The sequence below is a fragment of the Syngnathus scovelli genome, chromosome 2 (genome assembly GCF_024217435.2).
Source record: "Syngnathus scovelli strain Florida chromosome 2, RoL_Ssco_1.2, whole genome shotgun sequence".
In the NCBI taxonomy this organism is placed as follows: domain Eukaryota; kingdom Metazoa; phylum Chordata; class Actinopteri; order Syngnathiformes; family Syngnathidae; genus Syngnathus; species Syngnathus scovelli.
This window is the reverse complement of record NC_090848.1, coordinates 16,451,284-16,470,201: the sequence shown is the minus strand read 5'-3', so window position 1 is coordinate 16,470,201 and position 18,918 is coordinate 16,451,284. Positions and strand designations below refer to the sequence as shown.

The window sequence follows — 18,918 nt, the reverse complement described above, 5'->3', positions numbered from 1 at the left end:
AACTGCATGGCATCAGTAGGTTAAGTAACATTTTGTGAAGCATAACAATATACGTGTCCTTATCTTCTTGCTTGTTTAAATGTTAAAAGTATCACACTGGTGTGACACTTACCTCATGGGAACCCACAGCAGTGGAATCCATGTCCTTATAGGAACACAGTGGGGCATTCAGCAGAGCAGGCAAGCAGCAGGAAGCTACAAGCAAGCATGCATGGGAAGCAAAGTGCCATCTCAAAAAGATGAGCGGTGGTGTCTCTGCCTATGTGCAAAAGGACAACACAAATCATGCAATAAACAAATAAAGGATCATATTCAATGTCCTTTGTGAGAACAAGAAAACAAAAACAATCAGTCAGAAGATAGTCAGCAGTGGCAAAAAAGCAGCAAGCAAAGAAAATGCTTTAATTACAGAAACAATTCAAATGAATATTAAATACATTCGCTTTGATAGAGCAGTAATATGTTTCTTTGTATGGTTTCTTTTCAGATAACACAGAAATGCTGCAAAATAAAACAATCCCTTTGCAATAACTGATTCTTTTTGGGTCACTGTTGAAATACAAGCAGCTTTTGCTCCATGCTGCACTTGCTCTTAGAACTCCCCAGCACTGTCAACTTTACAGATGCCATGTCTACTGTGCAGGCAATGTGTGGCATAGTTCCGTTTATTATTCGTCCTGAGTTGAAGAAAATGAGGCGTATTTTTATGCGCAGTTGGAATGATTATTATCACAAGCCCCTTATGATGAGTAATATAAATGGACTTAGTTTTCCCTCGCCCGGACGCGGGTCACCGGGGCCTCCCTCTGGAGCCAGGCCTGGAGGCGGGGCTCGAAGGCGAGCGTCTGGTGGCCGGGCCTTCGCCCATGGGGCCCGGCCGGGCATAGCCCGAAATGGAAACGTGGGTCCCCCTTCCCATGGGCTCACCACCTGTGGGAGGGGCCGAAGGGGTCGGGTGCAATGTGAGCTGGGCGGCAGCCAAAGGCGGGGACCTTGGCGGTCTGATCCCCGGCTGCAGAAGCTGGCTCTTGGGACATGGAATGTCACCTCTCTGGCTGGAAAGGAGCCCGAGCTGGTGTGCGAGGCAGAAAGATTCCGACTAGATATAGTCGGACTAGCCTCCACACACAGTTTGGGTTCCGGTACAAGCCCTCTCGAGAGGGGCTGGACTCTCTTCCACTCTGGAGTTGCCCACGGTGAGAGGCGTCGAGCAGGTGTGGGTATACTTATTGCCCCCCGGCTGGGCGCCTGCACATTGGGGTTCACCCCGGTGAACGAGAGGGTAGCCTCCCTCCGCCTTCGGGTGGGGGGACGGGTCCTGACTGTTGTTTGTGTCTATGCACCAAACAGCAGCTCAGAGTACCCACCCTTCTTGGGGTCCCTGGAGGAAGTGCTGGAGAGCGCTCCTTCTGGGGACTCTATCGTTCTACTGGGTGACTTCAATGCTCACGTGGGCAATGACAGTGAGACCTGGAAGGGCGTGATTGGGAGGAACGGCCCCCCTGATCTGAACCCGAGCGGTGTTCTATTGTTGGACTTCTGTGCTCGACACGGATTTTCAATAATGAACACCATGTTCAAACATAAGGGTGTCCATGTGTGCACTTGGCACCAGGACACCCTAGGCCGCAGTTCGATGATCGACTTTGTAGTCGTGTCATCGGATTTGCGGCCGCATGTTTTGGACACTCGGGTAAAGAGAGGGGCGGAGCTGTCAACTGATCACCACCTGGTGGTGGGTTGGCTCCGATGGTGGGGGAAGATGCCGGTCCGACCTGGCAGACCCAAACGCTCTGTGAGGGTCTGCTGGGAACGTCTGGCAGAATCTCCTGTCAGGAAGAGCTTCAACTCCCACCTCCGGCAGAGTTTTTCCCACGTCCCGGGGGAGGCGGGGGACATTGAGTCTGAGTGGACCATGTTCCGCGCCTCCATTGTTGAGGCGGCCGACCGGAGCTGTGGCCGTAAGGTCGTTGGTGCCTGTCGTGGCGGCAACCCCCGAACCCGCTGGTGGACACCGGCGGTAAGGGATGCCGTCAAGCTGAAGAAGGAGTCCTATCGGGCCGTTTTGGCCTGCGGGACTCCGGAGGCAGCTGACGGGTACCGGATGGCCAAGCGGAACGCGGCTTCGGCGGTTGCTGAGGCAAAAACCCGGGCGTGGGAGGAGTTCGGTGAGGCCATGGAGAATGACTTTCGGACGGCTTCGAGGAAATTCTGGTCCACCATCCGGCGTCTCAGGAGGGGGAAGCAGTGCAACGTCAACACTGTTTATAGTGGGGATGGCGTGCTGCTGACCTCGACTCGGGACGTCGTGAGTCGGTGGGGAGAATACTTCGAAGACCTCCTCAATTCCACCTACACGCCTTCCATTGAGGAAGCAGGGCCTAGAGACTCTGAGGCGGATTCTCCAATCTCTGGGGTCGAAGTCACTGAGGTAGTTAAAAAACTCCTCGGTGGCAAGGCCCCGGGGGTGGATGAGATCCGCCCAGAGTTCTTAAAGGCTCTGGATGTTGTGGGGCTGTCATGGCTGACACACCTCTACAACGTTGCGTGGACATCGGGGACAGTGCCTCTGGATTGGCAGACTGGGGTGGTGGTTCCCCTCTTTAAGAAGGGGGACCGGAGGGTGTGTTCCAATTACAGGGGAATCACACTCCTCAGCCTCCCTGGTAAGGTCTATTCAGGGGTGCTGGAGAGGAGGGTCCGTCGGGAGGTCGAACCTCGGATTCAGGAGGAGCAGTGTGGCTTTCGTCCTGGCCGTGGAACAGTGGACCAGCTCTACACCCTCGGCAGGATCCTCGAGGGTGCATGGGAGTTTGCCCAACCAGTCCACATGTGTTTTGTGGACTTGGAGAAGGCGTTCGACCGTGTCCCTCGGGAGGTTCTGTGGAGGGTGCTTCGGGAGTACGGGGTGCCGAGCCAACTTATAAGGGCGGTTCGGTCCCTGTATCACCGATGCCAGAGTCTGGTCCGCATTTCCGGCAGTAAGTCGGATTCGTTCCCAGTGAGGGTTGGACTCCGCCAAGGCTGCCCTTTGTCACCGATTCTGTTCATAATTTTTATGGACAGAATTTCTAGGCGCAGCCGAGGCGTTGAGGGGGTCCGGTTTGGGGACCTCAGCATCGCGTCTCTGCTTTTTGCAGATGACGTGGTGCTGTTGGCTTCTTCAGGCCGTGATCTCCAGCTCTCGCTGGAACGGTTCGCAGCCGAGTGCGAAGCGGTCGGGATGAGGGTCAGCACCTCCAAATCCGAGTCCATGGTCCTCGATCGGAAAAGGGTGGAATGCCCTCTCCGGATCGGGGATGAGATCCTGCCCCAAGTGGAGGAGTTCAAGTATCTTGGAGTCTTGTTCACGAGTGAGGGGAGGATGGAGCGTGAGATCGACAGGCGGATCGGTGCAGCGTCGGCAGTAATGCGGACCCTGTACCGGTCCGTTGTGGTGAAGAGAGAGCTGAGCCAAAAGGCAAAGCTCTCAATTTACCGGTCGATTTACGCTCCTACCCTCACCTATGGTCACGAGCTATGGGGCGTGACCGAAAGAACGAGATCTCGGATACAAGCGGCCGAAATGAGTTTTCTCCGCAGGATGTCCGGGCTCTCCCTTAGAGATAGGGTGAGAAGCTCGGTCATCCGGGAGAGACTCGGAGTAGAGTCGCTACTCCTCCACGTTGAGAGGAGCCAGATGAGGTGGCTCGGGCATCTTATCAGGATGCCTCCTGGACGCCTCCCTGGGGAGGTGTTCCGGGCATGTCCCACCGGTAGGAGACCCCGGGGACGACCCAGGACGCGCTGGAGAGACTATGTCTCTCAGCTGGCCTGGGAACGCCTTGGGATCCCCCGGGATGAGCTGGATGAAGTGGCTGGGGAGAGGGAAGTCTGGGAGTCCCTCCTGAAGCTGTTGCCCCCGCGACCCGACCCCGGATAAGCGGAAGAAGATGGATGGATGGATGGATGGAATGATTATTTCTTGATATTGCTTCCTGATATGCTTCTTACTATTTGAAAAAAAAATATGCTTCTATATAACATAGCATGTACATATATAGTACACATTTTTTTTTTTTTTTTATAAAAATATAGAGTTGAAGATGATTTAAAAACCTGCCACTTGTGATTATGGATATGTTTCCACTGCCCCACAGTGAAAGGATAAACAAAAGAAAAAAAACTCACGATATCTTAAACAATAGATTAGCAGTCAATTATGAGAAATTTAACATTTATTTTTATGTATTCAATAACTGAGGTATTTTATTTACAATTAAAACGCTGCCTAGCTTTTTTTTCACTGCAGCACTAATTTGTGGAACCAGTGGCGCAATTAGAATTTAAAATATGAAAAACTTCCATCAAACAGAACCGACTATTTTCACGTGACCCAAATTCATCACACCTACAAAAAAAAACATGTTCACGGCGGGATTAGAACGGAAGTGCGGGAGGTGACACACAAACTTGCAGTGCAGTGGGTAATATTTGTGGAAGAACTATACCTAAAAGTTCTCGGACAGCAACCACAAAGTCTGTCTTTGTGTGCATTCTCATTACTGGAGCAGTAGAAGAGACAAAAACAAAGCAGCGGCATGTGCTTAACTGTGTTTGTAATGACACTTTATTGTAATTATCGTACGTCTGTGAGCATCAAAACACCAAATTCCATTTTTCAACATTTTAGTGTTTTCACTCTAATGCCTGCAGTCACAATAAAGTGTTGATCGTATGTCATCAAGCATGTTTCCTTTGTCCAAATGAATGTGTGGGGGTGGGGCAAAAGATAAGCAAAGCATTGAAAAGTGTTTAAAAAAAACATAACACTTTTTTTTCCTGTGGTGATGTTGAATGCTTTGCTGTCAAAAGTCAGTTTAGTAATGGAATGTACTAGGGAAGCTGTGAGCACTCATCCCTGAGCATCACATATGCAAATGCAGCATGACCATTCCTTGAAGGAGGCATTTGTAACGTACAACCACACCCATGGCTGCCAACAGACACTCACACACGCACGCACGCACGCACGCACGCACACACTCCCTCCAAGAAGAGTGGCTCAGCAGCAGCTAAAAGCAAAGTTGACGAAAGGCCAACAGGAGAAAAGGAAAAGAATCAATGATATTACTGACCTGGGAGAGGTTTCTGTTTGGGACTCCTTCCTGTGAGCAGAACAGGCAAATTTCTAAAAAAGTAGCAATATACTCTAGAGACGAAGATTGTAAAAATTGGCTGGGACTAGCAGACAATTTAATCAGACGATGATGTATTTGAAGCAGCCTTTATCTGGTTGTCTTTGAAAATCGGGTTGAAGTAACAACAGGAATGATAGCAGGCACGTCACTGGGCAACTTCTAGATTTTGCTATGCATTCCAATTCATAAATGACAGAAAGCAAGTGTTCAGCCGAACCTTTGAAGACAACCGGTAAAGTTAAGAATTATTATTATTTTATTTTTTTTAAATATATTCATTCATAGTGATGGAATTATAGACACCCATGTACTAAATTTGAAAGAAATGCAAAACTGTAAATGGGCAATAATAACAAACAAAAAAAACATCACAATGAACATTCAATATAACTTGTTGTCAGTGTCATTACACACGGATCAAGTTAAGTTTATTTTAGTTGTCCAGTTAACAAAGGGTGTATGATGTCTCTGACCTATATTTTGTGTTTCTGTTAAAAACCGTGATCTGAACATATCCCAAATAAACGATAACTTATATTCCACACGTGAACAGACCTAAAAATCTAATGTTTCAAAGAAAGAAAGAAAGATTTTTTTTTTTTTATTGACATTTGAATACAATGACTTTTATTATGTTGGCTACCTCATTTAAATATGTGAGGGTCAAAATATTAGAAACCGTACTAATTTTAATAGCTAAATAATGCATAATGCTTGTGTTAGCTCTATTCTGACATGATTGATTTACGACTTCAGCGTCGTTCATCATTATTAATTACCCCAAAGAGCATCAGTCTCTGTGGTGATCGTACCTGAAAGACCTTCCTTTTAGATTCCTCAGCAGGTCCAATTGATTCAGAGGCGGAATTAACCTGAGAGGGAGAAAGACACTTGAAACATTCAGCTTTTCTGCAAAAACATGTTCACTTCCCTGCTGAGCAAAGGTTGATTTGTGCCTGCGGGTCCTTATTGCAATCAGTCTGGCAGTTGACTTTTGCTGCTCATCACCTTCATTTACAACGTGGATGAAATAGAGGACTTCTAAGCAGAACAGAGACGCTGCAATATCCTATTGCGGAATCAAATCTCGGCTGTAAGAGTCACTAAGGCATCTTATCATCGGACAGTGAAAAGCTTTTAAAGCAATCTACAGGAGAAATCAGTGATTAAGAAGTATGTCAGAAATGTTGCAGAGCTGTTTTTCTAAAATGTGTATTTTAATCCAGACTACAAAGTAACAACAATCTCTTTCAAAATAATGCCCCGGTCATAACTTTTCTCTTGCACTAAAAGAAGCAAATGTCTCAGAAACTCTTTGCAGATGTGCTGGTTGACTGTCGGGCTCACATTGAAGGCGAAAACTTTGGATTTGTGCTTGTGACATCAGTCCTGGAACTTCTGCAAGAGTACATTTGATTGAATGATAGCCTACCTGTACATTGGGGTTGCTACAGTCTGCTCATAAAAATCCCAAGTGGATATCAGATCCGTGCGGGAAAGGTTGGTTGCATAAAACCTCCATGCAGCCTGTAAGAGGAAGATGTGGCACAAAATCAGAGCGACTGACAAGGACAAAGGAGCCCTGTAAAGCATCGCTACGTTCAAATGGGTACCTGGATGAGGCTTGCTGCGGGATTGCGTCTCTTTTCAAAATGTTTCTGCCTGTGCTGCTCTTGAACTTTGAGGGCAAAACCAGAACCAAGAATGCCCTGCAGAGGATCATAGTGGATTTTCTTTTTTTTTTGCAGTTGTAAGTAATAAATGATGTTTTATTTTATGTAATGTTAGCATATAATGTCATTTAATCTGAGCAAGTATGTTTATCATTTACTTTCCCTGGAGTTTTTGAGCTTTAGCTTCTTGTGGCTTTTTTTGCAATAATTTGTAAAGGAAGGAGAGGAAGAAGGTCATAAAATGTTTTATACACTGGAAGTTGGAGTAAGCCGACATGGTAGTAAGATGCTAGAAGCTACTAGTCCACCATTTGTTGAGATGTGACTGGAAAAGAGATGAATAGATGAATGGATGGATAGTTCACCGTATTTTTTTTAACATAGCTATCCTTAAAACAGATAAAACCCCTAATTGAGTATAAATAAGTAAAGTGAGGATTTTGTTTCACAGCCCAAACGTGTCAACTGAGTGCTGACATTGCATTGCAGTGGGTTTTTTTTTTTTCACAAAGGGTACAATGAACCCGCATAACTGCTGACTCTGACCTCTTTGAATCGGAGGTAAAAAGCTGAGCATGTAATAACGAGTAACAAATACATGCGCGGTCGGCATATAACACCACAGGGGAGATTTGCGAATGTGAAGGGGACAAAGAACTTGAGAATATTAAGTCTCTTTGTGAGTTCACAAGAAAAACATTAACAAAACTGAAAACCGCTCATGATGCAATGCAATGGGCCCAATTTTACCGTCTAACTTGGTATTTCCATAAATGCATAGAAGTAGAAATGGGTGTTGGCGACATTGTGGGTGTGAACACTGCCAGATCACTTCCTTGTCAGTTAAATAAGCTTCAGTAATTCCTTTTAGTTGATTAGAAAATTAATCAACAGCTATTTTGATGATTGGTTAATTTTTTTAGAGACTTTCTTTAACTTAAAAATACGTGTCTTATATTTTCAGCATATCAAGAGTCAAAAGGATCATATTTCTGTCATCCTCCCCAAAGGTAGACTGATTATATGTGTGCTTAGTAAAAGTAAGACCCTTTCAAAAAATTTTGGCACGGCCTAAACCATTCACTGAATCATAATCATTTTATGTTTATGCATTTCTTTGCGCTTTCAATTTTAATTTCAATCCTGTCTTTGAATAATGAGATAAAAATTAAAGAAATATTTTCAATCAGATTCCTAGATCACTCATTCACTGAATGATGCAATTGACAGATAAATGGCTCATTAGAATAATCGTTAATTGCAAGTCCTTGGTGCTAACAATTTATTTCATTATCGGAGCAAAATTCAGCCCACCTACAGCTGAATACAAAAGAAAAAAGCCGGTTCAATAAGAACAGTGGTTCTCAGTGATCATTTTCAGTCTCGATCAGAGCAACATTCGAAATCACCCTATTACTAATTGGCGACCAGTACAGGGTACGACACGTTGGCCATAACTCTAATCAGGATCAAAAATATAGAAGCTGGATGAACACACTTTATATACATTCTTGGACAGCAAGTAAACCAAAGCTTAGCTCAAGTTGCATCACCATAAGAGATCATTTTCTATTTTATAACAAACGAAGCACACACAGTATGCTACTTACGGCAGGAAGTGCAAAGAAGGCCACGCCAATCATACTGAAGGTGGCCGCCAGCAAGCGCCCATTCCAAGTCTGGGGAACTTTATCTCCGTAGCCAATGGTGGTAAGAGTTATCTAGGGACAGATTTGAAAAATACATAGCTTCAATGAAATGTGGCATGAGATGCTGAAAAGAATGAATAAATAGGTTTGACCATTACTGTTAGATAAATTGTATATATATGTTATCATGCGTTCCCTAATGAGTACTTATTAATAACATTATTGCACAGAATGCTTGCTGTTTCGCCTTGCAGACGTCCACCAGTCCACAACAAGTCAAACGATGCTGTCTGGAGCTTCCTGACCTTCTACACCTCTGGGAATCCAAGAAAGTTGTTGATAGCTCAATCTATTTAGTTGATGTCTGCACATGGCATTTTGTCTTTGCACTCTTTTCTCATGGTGTCTTGTCTGTGACTTCTTGTTTCACATAGCATTTTGTCCTTGCACTCTTTTTGTTTCTCATGGCATCCTGTCTGCGACTTCTTGTTTCACATAGAATCTCGTTTCTTCTCTCATGAGACAAAGCCCACGCTTACCCCCACCTATCAGGGGCTAGTCTCACATTGTGGGTAGGGCATTCCAAATAAAAAGAGTGATGAGTGTAAACAGATTTTTAGTGTAGTCGGATTGCTGTAAGTCTGAATGCACTCCTTGCGAGAAAAGACTCAATATTCTGCCTCACTGGTTTTGTCTGCTGATCCTTTTGCTGATATTGAACCTAACAGTTACTATGACGGAAAAGTACGGAGAAGTCCTACCAGTCCCCACCAAAGGGCATCGGCATAGGTCTCAAACTCTTTGTTGGACTCCTTCTCCACCGAGTAGACCAGGAATGAAGCCAAGATGAGACACAGGAATCCGATGTACCATGCTGTGATGAGTTCCTACACATACAACCCATGCAAGATGTCCTTTAAATGACTTCTTAATATTGTGTTTTCACATATTAGTATATTGCATTATATTAATTTAATAACACACTGGAAAAAAAGATAAGTATAATATTTTGTGGCAATGGCAAACATTACCTCCATTTATAAATGTTTCAGGTTACAAGAATGTTCATGGAACCAATTTTGTTACTCAAGGTTCCACTGTATTTCTTAAATGTCTTAGAATATTCACCCATCAGCCCTTGCTCCTTCCCACCACCTCACATTAACACAAAATGTCTTCTGTGGGTTCTTGCTGCCTTTTAGACCCCACTAATAGTTTACTTTTAAGACACATTAACCAGGACAAGCCACACGACCGCATGTGAAATATGTCAGTTGATGGCTGATTGAATGATAATTATAATTTGGTACAGTAACAATAGTAATGACAATCCAGCTGTTAGGGTTTTTCAGATTATCCTTAGTGTATGATTATGTTGGAATGCAACCGGTAATAAATAAGATAGCTGTCCCATCCTGCACAAGGTCGTAAAACACCCCGATATGTTTTGACTAGAGCACAAGGGCTTCCTATTCAACCTACTCTTACCCCCACTCTGTTTCTCTTAATAAATATGCCCTTGCAGGAGGGAGAGTTTTAGACTTCACTCCTTCAACGTGTGAGCTCTCCACCTGCAGGTGTCTAAAAGGACTTGCTTGTCTCTTGTGTGGTTCTGGCAAAATAAGTTGGAGTGAGCAAATCTCTAACATCAGCCATCCATTTTGATGGTGATTATATTATGTTTAATAATCATCATCAATACTGATGAGTGCATGATTGCTGTCCACTAACTTTTTTCCTTTGCATTTCAACGTGCAAGTGGATGAAAGCATAATGACAGGATCATTGCATGAACCAGTGAAAAGTCAAATCTGATCCCAGCCCTTTATCAAAAGATTTTACAAAATGAATTGAAACATTTCCCGTATAATAATCAAATGTTTAATCATTGCAAAGTTTGATCCGGAAAGGAATGGTTACGACTGACATTTTTTAGGGTAAATCAACATTTCACATGGTATGTGCCCACCTTGCTGTGGGCATACACGACTGATCCAAGCAGCTTCCAAGTGCCCCCTCGGCGGTCCATACGCAGCATGCGAAGGATCTGTAAGAACCTCAGACTCCTGATGGCCGACGTGGCAAAAACATTGCCTTGAGATCCAGCCGCCAGCACAGACACCGAGGCAACCAGCACCATCATGTCTGTCGAGAGTGACATGCCACGCTGAGCGCCATTATCCCAAAACACACCGACAGAATCCAAGTTGACCTTTGACATGAATGTTCCTCACCTATTACACAAAAAGGCTTCCTGGCAAATTTGAGCCTCCCTCTCCATCCTCTGTATCGACAGCAGCAGCCAGCAGCCCATATCCTCACAATGTACTCCACTCCAAACACCACGATGGTCACGATTTCCTGTTGCAGCAGAAATAAAATGGCGGCGTTGGCGCTTTGAATTAAAGGGGTGCACAATTGTGTTGTGCGTTAAATGCTAAAATGAATACCCACCAGGATGTACAAGGCACTCTCTGAGCTATTTTTGAACTCTCTAATGGTGGCAAAAACTGAGAGAATGAGACAGGAAAAGACCAGGAGGAAGCTATAGGAAAAGACAGGAAAGAGCACAGGAACAAAAGATCATGAGTATGTTTAAAAATACTATATTTGTTAACAAGGCTCAAGAAAGCAAACTGTTCAAAACATCAAAGAAAAGGGACAAGGGAAAATTAATTGCCCGTGTGTGGGAACCAACCAAAATTATTAGTTGACTTCAGATCCAACACTGTGTTTTGGTTTCTGCGGGTCAATCTAACGCAAAGATTGATTCCTCGAATGTGAACAAAACCAAATGGGAAATGAATGAATTACGTCTGGGTGGTGCTCTGACTGTTCTCATTTACAAAGTCTGGCCAAGTAGCTCATTAAGACTGATTTATGATAGCAGAAGTGAATTTGCAAAAAAAATTTGGATGAAAAAAAAGGCTGATTGAAGAAAAGAAGATCAATACAAGCTTTTGGTTTCAGCAGTTTTCATTTGGATTTTACGCCACATCTACTCCCACAGTTGAAAATTATCAATACAAATCAATCAATGAAATGAATTTGGAGCAAGTACATTATGGACTTCAAGTCACTCAAGTAATCAAAACATCATTTGTGCAACCACCTCTTCCTGCCCAAAATGACTTCCTGCTACCATTTCATTGGCTGCTCGATAACTGAATTATAAGAGCGCGAGACACAGCAGGACATATCCTCAGGGAAAAAGATCTCCTGGAAAGAATCCAATACTCAGTTAATGGAGAACGCCTGGAGAAATTTGAAACTGGAACCAATGCAGCAGATGAAACAGAATCTCTGGCACGACCTACATTTATATCAGTAAGGAATAAAGACGGCACACACTACAAGAGCTCTGGATCAGATGTCACATGTACACTGTCGGAAGTGTTTGTTGCAAAATTGTTAGCTTACATAAAATCCATCAAAATGACTTAATTCATTAATTAATTAACTAATTAATTAATCCATCTATCAGGGGTTGAATGTGGTCCCTTCGTATGCCCTGAATGATAATCCTCAAACTTTCCAAGAACTTTGCTCCAACACTGGTTCTATAGACAAAAATTGTCAAAGCTTAGTCATTGAAGTTTCCTTTAAAACATGGCCTGAAGTCTTTTGTTGCAGTGACTTGCAAAAGAGTGAATGAGAAGAAACAGTAGAATTTGTGTTGTTGTGGCGTGGATCTTGCATTTTCTGTTTTCGTCAGGTTATAGTGAGGTCATCTTCCGTACCGAACATCTCATACATCATTGATGGCCACTGTAGTCACAGCTTGCTGGCTCAAAGACAAGCCCTTACAATGTGTGAAAGAAGCTTTATTTTGTCTTGCTTTATGTTTTGTTTTTTGTTTTTTTGTTTTTATTGATGTGGTCTTGTTTTATGACTTTTCCTGTTATTAGAATGAGTGGGAAAATGTTTTCACATTCTCTCTAACTCACATGTGGCATATATTATATGTGTAGAGTGTTTCTTCTGGCACAATTACTCACGTGAACACCTCTCACTCCAGGCTGAAAAGCATTACTGCATTATGACCATTAAATAAATCTAGTTAGCCATCCGGCCATGTAGGCCTACTACTGATGCTGTCCATCTGAAGTGACTCTACCGGACTAAAACTCTGCATTCCTTGGCAATAACATTGCATAACTTCAAATTTCTGCAACTTAGGAAAGTTGTGTACAATGCATCGTTTTCCCCTGACTTCACGAGGAGCAGCTTTTACTTTATTCTATTGTGTTGCACTTTTCTTCATCAGAGTTGGTCTTTTCCATTTTTACAGGGTTCTTTTTTTTTTTGGTGGTGGTGTTGGGGTGCAGCGATTCACAGTAATATAGAAATATATAGAATTGTGACTATTAATCAATCAAGTGTCTGTTAATGGAAGCAGAAAAGTGGGCATTTCTTGCTGAGCTGCAGATCAAGCACTCAGCATTACATTGCATGCTCATCGAAGCTAAATATAGACTGCTGCGACAAACTCGAGCTGGGGAAATCGGTAAAGTGAGGTCGGTTGGTGGGTTTGTCGGGCCCAACTGGCTTACGTTACTAGGATATTAAGAACGTTTTCATGAAAACGATATTTTATTTGTCTCATCAAGACAAGAACGCCAACACAGAAACAAGAATGACTGTTAGGCTGTGTACTCATGTACTAGTGACCATCATAAAAATTTGTGCAGGGTATCGAAACCAGATCTGTACAATAGCAGTTTTGGGCACCCTGCTTTTGGGATATCCATCACTGTGGTTGGATACCAAGAGGGTGGAGTTAATACACACTCCACTTGTAATAACAACCACGAACCATAGACAGTCATGATGTACTTGAGTAGTGACTAGCAAGCACTACAGCTTGTCAACTTTCAACCTTAAGGGAGGACAACAAAAAACGGAAGTTTCTCTTTCATTGTATTGTTGAAAGGTTCCAGGTTCAGACTGCAATAGTGTTAACACAACTATCTTGAGCAGCACACACCAGCCAACAGCCTTTTTCTTCTACCATTGTGGAAGTGGTAGTGACTCAGATCCATCAGATGATACACCGCACTGAATTTTCCCAAATTGTAGTCATCACTCGAAAATAATAGGCGCCATGCCCAGTCACAGGGTAACTAAAATGACCTCTGTTCATATGTGCTGTTTTCCACCGATTAATATTAAACAGTTACACTACTGTCTTTTACAAGCCAGGAGTCTTAGCTATTAATTATCGGAAAAATGTAAAAATCTGTGATTCTCAGATTTGCTATTCATTGTGTTTTGATGAATCGCAAAATGCAAATTTAGACTCACAAACTAAACAATTAGTATTAATAATTACGGTTTTGTTGTTGTGTGTTCACCCATCTCGTCATTTATTAATTCTCATTGATGTTAATTTTGCACAAATGGGTTTGTCGTGTATGATGTCTACGTATTGATTCTCACTTCCTTGGATATTATTTGCTCTGCCACCTGATGCAAAAGGGATAGTAAGTGAAACATCAAATTTGACTCCTTCTGTCATTCTCATCATTGGCCGTTTGCAGTAATAGTCAAGACAAGTGACGGATGACACTATGCAGGAAGGAGAAGTGGCACGATAAAAGCGTTACTATCATTATACATATATATCACATCATCACATCAGTGCCCAGCTCTCGTCGCCGACCAAAAACAGCAGTAGCCTACTATCCTAAGCACAGAAACAATTGTTCCAGATCAACTGAAGTATGGGGTCTTATCAAATTGCAAATAGACTCACTGCATGCAGATTATTAAAAATTATTTTACATTGCTTGATGATGGCATCTTTAACAGCAATTAATTAATGTCCCAGTACAGTCTGGAGTGATTGCGCTTAATTTTCTAGGGGGAAAAAAACCTAAGACTTGATATTAGTTCAGCTTGGGCTGTTTTCGCCCTTGCTGTTTCTAAGCATTGGTCATTGCGATTCAATTTTAAATTACTTGATGCTGGTAATATTCTTTAATATTCATCCTAAATTGTAAAAAATACACCTTCCATAATCTACAATTGAGTTGAAGAGGTTAAGTTTGTGCAGATGGGCTAACCAAAACTAACCAAGCTCTGCATTAGGCACCATCTTTGCAGATAACATTTTTGCCACCGTCCTCCGAATAAGTTTTTAGCTGACTTGCTCAGCAAAAAAAAAAAAAGTTTAAATTGACCTAGTCCTCAGTGAGCTTGTCTTCGAACCTGCTCTCTTTCCTTGAGGGTGCAGATGACCGACTATGATCGTCACTGCTGAAGAGCCTTCTCTACTTTGTAAAGAGAACACAGTGAGGTTCAGACATGATCTGCTCCGCGTGGGCTGCCAACACTCAAATTGATCATTTTCGCAGAACAAGCTGGCAAATGATGTTGGATTTAACACTCGTATTGACTACTAGCTTCTTTGCTAATGAGAGTTCAAATAGTTGAACCTCCGTTATTGATCAACATGTCTTACATTTACAATCCACAACAGTGACCTTGACAGTGCCTAATGGTGTCTTTGATGATTCCAGAAGAACGCGTGTAAGAAGAAGTGTCGACAAAAGCAATCTGTAATGCATTAGGTTAGAAGGTGAAGAGTCCACCAGGTGATCGTGTGACTAGATTTTGCTCGTCCGTCATTACTTGTTCGGCAGTCTATGCACCCTTCAGCAAGACATCATACTGCTTCAGTGTGGTGTGGTCACTATGGTCAATATTTGCAACACAAGTGAAAAAAAAAAGTGTTCGTGGCAGTCAAATAACTTAGCGGGATGGGGGAAAACCAATTATTTTTTATTATTTATGCCTCTAATTTCTAATTATTCTTTTAAGAGACGCATTGACAAGAATAGCCTATCAAAGACAAAAGGTGTGACCGAAGAGTCTTTACAACCATGTGCCCCGTGCTAGCAACGTCTGGGTTTTGGTCAACTGTTCTGGTATTACAGTAATATTTCAAGAATCCAGACAGTTTGTGTGTGCGTGTGTGTGTGTCTGTCTGTGTTTTCCAATGAAAGCCCAGTCTTACTAGTCCTTCAAAGTATGTAAATATTTCAGTAGTAAGGCCAATTTGACTGGCAACTACCCAAGCATGCATTTTCACTATCACAATAAAATCCAAAATGTGAGTATTTCCCAAATAATATGTTACACACTGGACTGCTAGACTTTTGTTATTAGGGAAGCCTAAACGCATTAGGGTATTATTGAAGGGGGGAAAAAAAACAAGGAAATAATAGCTAAAACTGAGAATGGTGTTCATGATTGTCAAATCTACCATCTATATGACTGCAATATTAACCCTAAGAAGAGTAATTCATTTTTAGGAAAATGGGAACGCTGTTCTCACTAGCCAAATCCGCTTAACAACAGGGGCAGCAAAGAGATTGTCCCTCCATGGAATAAGGAGCTTTAATTGCCCACCGTTGTGCTGTGGCACATTAACAGAACATGGACAAATATACGTATTTTGCTCCAACTGGTTATAAAGTGAACAAGGTTGTCATTGGATGGTGATCATATTTTCAAAACTCATGGTGGGAATAGAATGCCTCAGTGCACATGCCAGAGGCCAAGACTGATACATATGGATGGAGCCACCCAGATTGAAGGTAGCGATAGCTTCAAGTGGGCTCTTGCTAATGCTGCTCTCCACACCACAGTGCTTCAACCTGAAGTCAGAATCTCTTGGTTCCAAACAAACGTTCGACCAGCTATGCCTTGGTGGACTGACACACAGATGACTCAAGTAGAAGTACAAATACAATATCCCCAAAAAACTCTGGCTCTGATATGTACTTTCGGACAAAAATAAAAAGTTAAACATCTATCACTGTCAATTTGATAACAAAACATGTTTCTGTAGCTTTGTTAACAAGAATATACTGAAACCCTGTACTGCATGGTTACTTTTACTTTTTCCAGATTCACTGAGTATATTATCTACACCAGACACTGGTGGCTTTTATGCTCCACCATGAATCTTTCGTGTAGCTGTTTTAATCAATTTTAATTCTTAACATTCATTATCTAGCTCTTGTTCCTCCATCGCCTGAAATGGGAAGACATTCTGGTGGGAGGGGGAAGCACACAGGCTACCCCTGTCAAGATGACCCCCCTCCCCCCTGCCCCTCACCACACACGCACGCACACACGCGCACGCACACACACACGCACGCACACGCACCCACACGCGCACACGCGCACGCAGATACCCCGGTTGATACATTGTATTATTTATATAGTAATTTGGGGGATTGATTCTAAATCTGTCGGTTTAATCTTTTTTATATCGTGGCGTCATTGGCGGAGATTGTAAGAAGTAAGCGGCCTATTTGTACAATGCCAGGAATAGAAAGTAGGTATGACAAAAATGCCAGTAACTGGAAAATCGACTAAATGTCGCAATGACAAACACAATGACGACCAAAAATGATGATACAAGTCAACTTGGCAGCACCAAATCAACTTTTCGTCACTAAATTAATTTATTAGATTAATTGTGACATTTGTCACAATCATTCATTGGTGACATTTGTCACCAATGAATGAATGAATCTTAGATTATCTGCTCCTTTCTCTCAAATCGAGCAGAAACGGCACCCCACAAAATAAAAGGCCAAGAATTAAGAAGCATCACTCACACATAAGCGTGGTAGATGAACGCCCATCCCCGCGGTCTTTCCAGCGCATTGTAGAGAAAATTCTGCAGCTTGCGGTAACTGGCGTTCTTTTTGGGAGGTCTGGCTCTGCCCCCGGAGGAGATGCTCGCTCTGGGTCTGCACAGGATGCTGCTGCCCCGCTTAGTGCTGTTCTCCGCTCCCGCGATGAGCAGCGCCCCGTCCCGGCTCGATTCAGGACCCCCCGCCTCCAGACCCACGAAGCCGACTTTGTGCTTCCTCTCGCCGGCTTGAGTTGGGTATACACCGCCGTTGAGGGATTTCTGCACCATCCTAAAACCGGGGCGACTCAAGCGAGGAGTGGTCCGTGGCGTCGGAATGCATCGCCTTGGATGAGTGAGGAGTGTGTGCCAGGGTGTGTGTCTGGGTGTGTGTGCGCGCGCTCGCACTCAATGCTGCGGCCAATGCGGTCCGGTCCGTGCGTGAGAGCCAAATGGAATATTCTCCTCACCCAATCTGCAGTTTGACTTTCACCTCGTCGTCTTCCACTTCCGCCTGCCTGGAGTAGGAGACAGTCAGGAAAAATCGCATATCGCTAAGCGTTCCCTTAAGTTTGCCAGCTCATCAATTAGCAGCTGCCCAAGTGATCAATGTTGCCTTTTAAGGGAATGAATAGAAACAACAAAAAACACATACTATGACTTTTCTCCAGTACAAAGGTCTCTCTTGCATAAAATTACAATTTGAAGATAACAAAATGCTGAATAGTGAACCAACATTCAGTGCAAGAACTAATTTAGTACATATTCACAAAATTAACTCACACAAATTTTTATATATTATATTGGGGTTGTATGTTGTATATCATTCCAAGTCTGCAAAAATTATCAGACCTACTCACGTAGCGTTAGACCCAAATGCAAGTGCAACTTAGCAATTTCGTCCATCTAGGGGTGAAATGTGATATTACAACCTAATACTATAGAATCAGTGAAACACCACTTTTCACTGGTATGGCAGACCTTCACTTAGCAACATGATTCTGAACAAGCTGACTGTGTAATGCTAAATATATTTTCAACGCTCAATGAGCCCAATAAAACAAGGGAGTGGGCCGTTTGTGGCCCGAGGGCCATAGTTTGCCCACCCTTGCTCCAAATCTCACCAGCGTCATCGAAGTCTTTCAATAGGGATGTACTTCCTCCAGTGACAGCTGAGATAGGCCCCAGCTTTCCCGAATAAAGACATGGACAAAACACACAAACATGAAAACATGCAAACGCGACACAGGAATCCGAAATTTGAATCCCTGTCTTCAAAACTGTGAGACATACTAATTACTAATTCATCACACTACTGAATAGATAACCTGAACAATCTAAAATGACGTTAAAACCTGAAACAATATGTGGTGTAATCTGTCCACACGGTATTCTCTGTTTAACAATACATTGTTGAAGCACTTATAACTTGAACAGTCAGGTTTTGGGGCGACGTGGCTGGCATGTCATTCTTTTCCCACTCACTCTTCCTTGCAAAGTTGCTCCAAACGTGTCGGATGGTGATTGCATTGCTTGTCTCTTGTGCACTGCTAATAAAACTTCCAGTAACTAGGATACAAGGAGGGCTTCTATTTGATGGCCAATATTCATAAAATATTGACGAGTGTGTAGCTTTCTTCTCTTAGAGTAATATCTAACTCATCCGACTGTGGTTCAAATGTAGCCCTGCTGTACTGTCTCACAATTTTTGATAGTCGCCATAGTAACACAAAACCTAATTTGCATTAAAATCGCAATATTTGACC

At 43.1% G+C, this 18,918-nt stretch overlaps 1 protein-coding gene across 5 annotated transcripts in view; it reads right to left on the bottom strand.

Moving 5' to 3' along the window:
- Positions 1-18,918, bottom strand: part of LOC125989355 (potassium voltage-gated channel subfamily KQT member 2) — a 27,705-nt gene extending 8,787 nt beyond the window's left edge. For 2 of the 5 annotated variants that reach the window (XM_049755618.2, XM_049755612.2), the window contains exons 1-10: positions 17,136-17,699; positions 10,957-11,047; positions 10,737-10,863; positions 10,472-10,647; positions 9,264-9,389; positions 8,464-8,574; positions 6,794-6,889; positions 6,613-6,707; positions 5,993-6,052; positions 5,118-5,147 (exon numbers count right to left, since the gene is read on the bottom strand). In XM_049755618.2, coding sequence (XP_049611575.1) covers positions 5,118-5,147; positions 5,993-6,052; positions 6,613-6,707; positions 6,794-6,889; positions 8,464-8,574; positions 9,264-9,389; positions 10,472-10,647; positions 10,737-10,863; positions 10,957-11,047; positions 17,136-17,443 — 1,220 coding nt within the window. In that variant the 5' untranslated portion in view covers positions 17,444-17,699. Of the gene's footprint in view, positions 1-5; positions 260-5,117; positions 5,148-5,992; positions 6,053-6,612; positions 6,708-6,793; positions 6,890-8,463; positions 8,575-9,263; positions 9,390-10,471; positions 10,648-10,736; positions 10,864-10,956; positions 11,048-17,135 lie in introns of those variants that run through there. The other 3 variants (XR_007488659.1, XM_049755617.2, XM_049755614.2) reach the window with 3 other exon arrangements.